Consider the following 3,429-nt stretch of genomic DNA (forward strand, 5'->3'; position numbering starts at 1 on the left):
GTGCGCGTTTGGGACACCAGACCACATAAAAGACTCAGCCAGGGCTGCATAGGAAGTTAGTGCCCTTTGGGACACAGACCACATAAAGATCACCTCAAAGAGCGGCTCATAGGAAATAGTGCCCTTTGGGACACAGACCACATAAAGATCCACAGAGGCTCATAGGAAGTAGGGCCCTTTGGGACACAGACCACATAAAATCACCAGGCTCAAGGAAGTAGTGCCCTTTGGGACACAGACCACATAAACGATGCAGCTTAGTGTCATACAGGCGTTCAAAGTTCACTGTTGCCAAACCTTCAGCTGTGACGACACTCAGAAAACGTAACGCTGGTTGTTACCCGATAACGCCCGAGAGCTTGACCAGTCCAACTGCTATGTGGCACTCACAGCATGACACTTCTTAATCTATTGAACACACGCAATTTGGAATATATTTGAAATAGTAATACTACGTCCTGTTGTTTTTCCGTTTTAGGCGCCAGGGTGGACAACGCCATTATCTTAAAGAATGCCTCTGGTGGGCGGCTTATTATTCAGTAAAGTGAACATTTCTACCCTAAGGATCCTTTCAGTTCCTGTTTCACTCCAGTTTTCCATGAGGCTTATCCTGTTTTCTGTGCTTGGTTTTAAAGACTGATTTCTGTTCACCTTGCGTATGTGGTTGATGTATCCTGTTATGTGTTTCTTCACAGTGGCCGCGGCTGGGAAGCAGGCGGCTAACTTCTTGGCAGCGTCGATGCTTCGCTCACCCTGTACTCGTCGTCACCCCTCTGGGGGCCCTCAGGTGATGCCGTCAGGTAGGTCACTCTGGCCCTCAGTGTGCTGTGGTCAGGTAGGTCACCCCTCAGTGTCCGCAGGAGGTCCCCCTCGGCCTCAGTGTCTGGTCAGGTAGGTCACCCTTCTGGGGGCCTCAGTTGCTGTCCAGGTAAGTCACCCCTCATGTGCTGGTCAGGTGGTACCCCTCTGGGAGCGCCCCTCACGCTCGTGCTGGTCATTCAGGTACCTAGGGGTACCCTCAGTTGTGCTGGTCAGGGTAGGTCACCCCTCTGGGGCCCTAAACAGTTGCTGGTCAGGTAGTACACCCTGGCCGCCCTCATGTTGTGCTGGTCGAGGTAGGTCACTCCTCCTGGGGGCCCTCAGTGTGCCTGGTCAGGTAGGTCACCTACGCCCCAAGTGGTGCTGGCAGTGTAGGTCACCTCCTTCTGGTGGCCTCAGTGGTGTCTTGGCCCCGCTCCTGGTGGCTTCGACTCCGTCTTAAAAGCGCGTAGGCAGACCTCAGTTGCTGGTCAGCGTAGGTTCACCACTTCTGGCCTAGTGTGCCGTCAGTAGGTCATCCCGCTGTGCTGGTCACGTAGGTCACCTCTACTGAAGACCCTCAGTGTGCTGTCAAGGTAGGTCCACTCCTCTGGGGGCCCTCAGCTGTGCTCGGTCAGGTAGGTCACTCTCAGGGGCTGGCCCTCGTGTGGTCAGGTAGGTCCACTCCTGCTGGGGCCCTCAGTGTGCCTGCGTCAGGTAGGTCACTCCTCTGGGGCGCCCTCAGGTGCTGTCAGTAGGTCACTTCCTCTGCGCGGGCCCTCAGTGTTGCCTGTCAGGTACATGGTTCCCCACAACTGTAATTGGTTTAATTCAAAACCAGACATTTACCAATGTAATGGTTATTATACTAAACCAGACATTTACCTAGTCATGTAATGGTGTTATATACTAAACCAGACATTTTAACCTAGTCTGTAATGGTGTTATATACTAAACCAGACATTTACCTAGTCATGTAATGGTGTTATATACTAAACAGACATTTACCTAGTCATGTAATGGTGTTATTATAAACCAAACATATACTAGTCAGTAATGTGTTATATACTAAAACCAGACATTTACCAGTCATGTAATGGTGTTTATATACTAAACCAGACATTTACTAGTCATGTAATGGTGTTATATACTAAACCAGACATTTACTAGTCATTAATGGTGTTATTATACTAAACCAGACATTACTAGTCATGTAATGGTGTTATATACTAAACCAGACATTTAACTAGTCATGTAATGGTGTTATTAACTAAACCAGACATTTACTAGTCATGTAATGGTGTTATATACTAACCAGACATTTACTAGTCATGTAATGGTGTTAATATACTAACCCAGACCATTTACCTAGTCATTAATGGTGTTTATACTAAACCAGACATTTAACTAGTCATGTAATGTGTTATTAAACTAAACCAGACATTTACCTAGTCATGTAATGGTGTTATATACTAAACCAGACATTTACCTAGTCATGTAATGGTGTTATATACTAAACCAGACATTTACCTAGTCGTGTAATGGTGTTATTAAACTAAACCAGACAATAGTTGATCTATGTACCTAGTCAGCTTGTGTGTTCTATTCAAAATAAATATTCATTTCGAGGTGCATTCAAGTTGCGGGATCCACAAGCAGTCAATTAGGGTTGGGTTATTGCCAGGGACTTCACGATACTTGGTGTTGATATGTAATGGGTTATTGCCAGGGACTTCACGATACTTGGTGCCGATATATAATGCGATTCGATACTGTGATTGGTTGTTCCAAACATATTGCTCTCCATATGTCTGCTGCAGAGGAACAAGAGAGCCATGAGACACGTTCTGATCAGTCACGGCTTGTATGTCTGGAGGTCTGGAGATGCTAATTAACAGTCAACTACCATGAGACCGGTAGTTTCTTGACCGCCATGATAGATCCTTAGTGATGTGGACACCGAGGAACATACATCTCTGGACCCGCTCCACTACAGCCCAGTCGATGTGGATGGGGGTGTGCCTGGCCCTCCGTTTCCTGTTGTCCACGATCAGCTCCTTTGTCTAGCTGATGTTGAGGAAGAGGTTATTGTCCTGGCACCACACTGTCAGGTCTCTGACCTCCCTATATAAGCTGTCTCATTGTCGTCGGTGATCAGGAAGTGCAGTCAGCCTTTTAATAATTCCTAATTATAATAACAATTAGGATGTTGTGTCCAATGGGATAAATGCAGGTGGAGAAACCCCATGCTTCAGCCTATGTACTTGCCTAGTTAAATAAGTAAAATACATGTACAGTGCATTTGGAACGTGTTCATACCCATGGCCTTTTCCCACATTTTGTTACATTACAGCCTTATTCTAAAATGGATAACGTTGTGTGTGTGTGTTCTTTGTTTTGCTGCAGTGCGGTGCTGTCCTCGTACTTCCTGACAGAGCGTCTGAACCTGCACGGGAAGCTGGGCTGTCTGCTCAGTATCTTGGGCTCTACTACCATGGTGATCCACACCCCTCAGGAGGAAGAGATCAACAGTCTGGACCACATGGCTCGGAAACTGGTCCACCCAGGTCAGTACCAGACAGACAGGAGAGGGGAACTGGTCCACCCAGGTCGGTACCAGACAGACAGGAG

The 3,429-nt window shown here is 47.1% G+C and overlaps 1 protein-coding gene across 1 annotated transcript in view; it reads left to right on the forward strand.

Moving 5' to 3' along the window:
- The window catches only part of LOC112075765 (magnesium transporter NIPA2-like), an 11,133-nt gene that overhangs the window by 4,698 nt on the left and 3,006 nt on the right, over positions 1-3,429 (forward strand). Inside the window, exons 2-5 of the mRNA XM_070441052.1 lie at positions 479-520; positions 696-800; positions 956-1,002; positions 3,152-3,365. Of these exons, the coding sequence (XP_070297153.1) occupies positions 479-520; positions 696-800; positions 956-1,002; positions 3,152-3,365 (408 nt within the window). The remainder of the gene's footprint in view (positions 1-478; positions 521-695; positions 801-955; positions 1,003-3,151; positions 3,366-3,429) is intronic.

This window comes from Salvelinus sp. IW2-2015, unplaced genomic scaffold (genome assembly GCF_002910315.2).
Source record: "Salvelinus sp. IW2-2015 unplaced genomic scaffold, ASM291031v2 Un_scaffold3380, whole genome shotgun sequence".
Lineage (NCBI taxonomy): Eukaryota > Metazoa > Chordata > Actinopteri > Salmoniformes > Salmonidae > Salvelinus > Salvelinus sp. IW2-2015.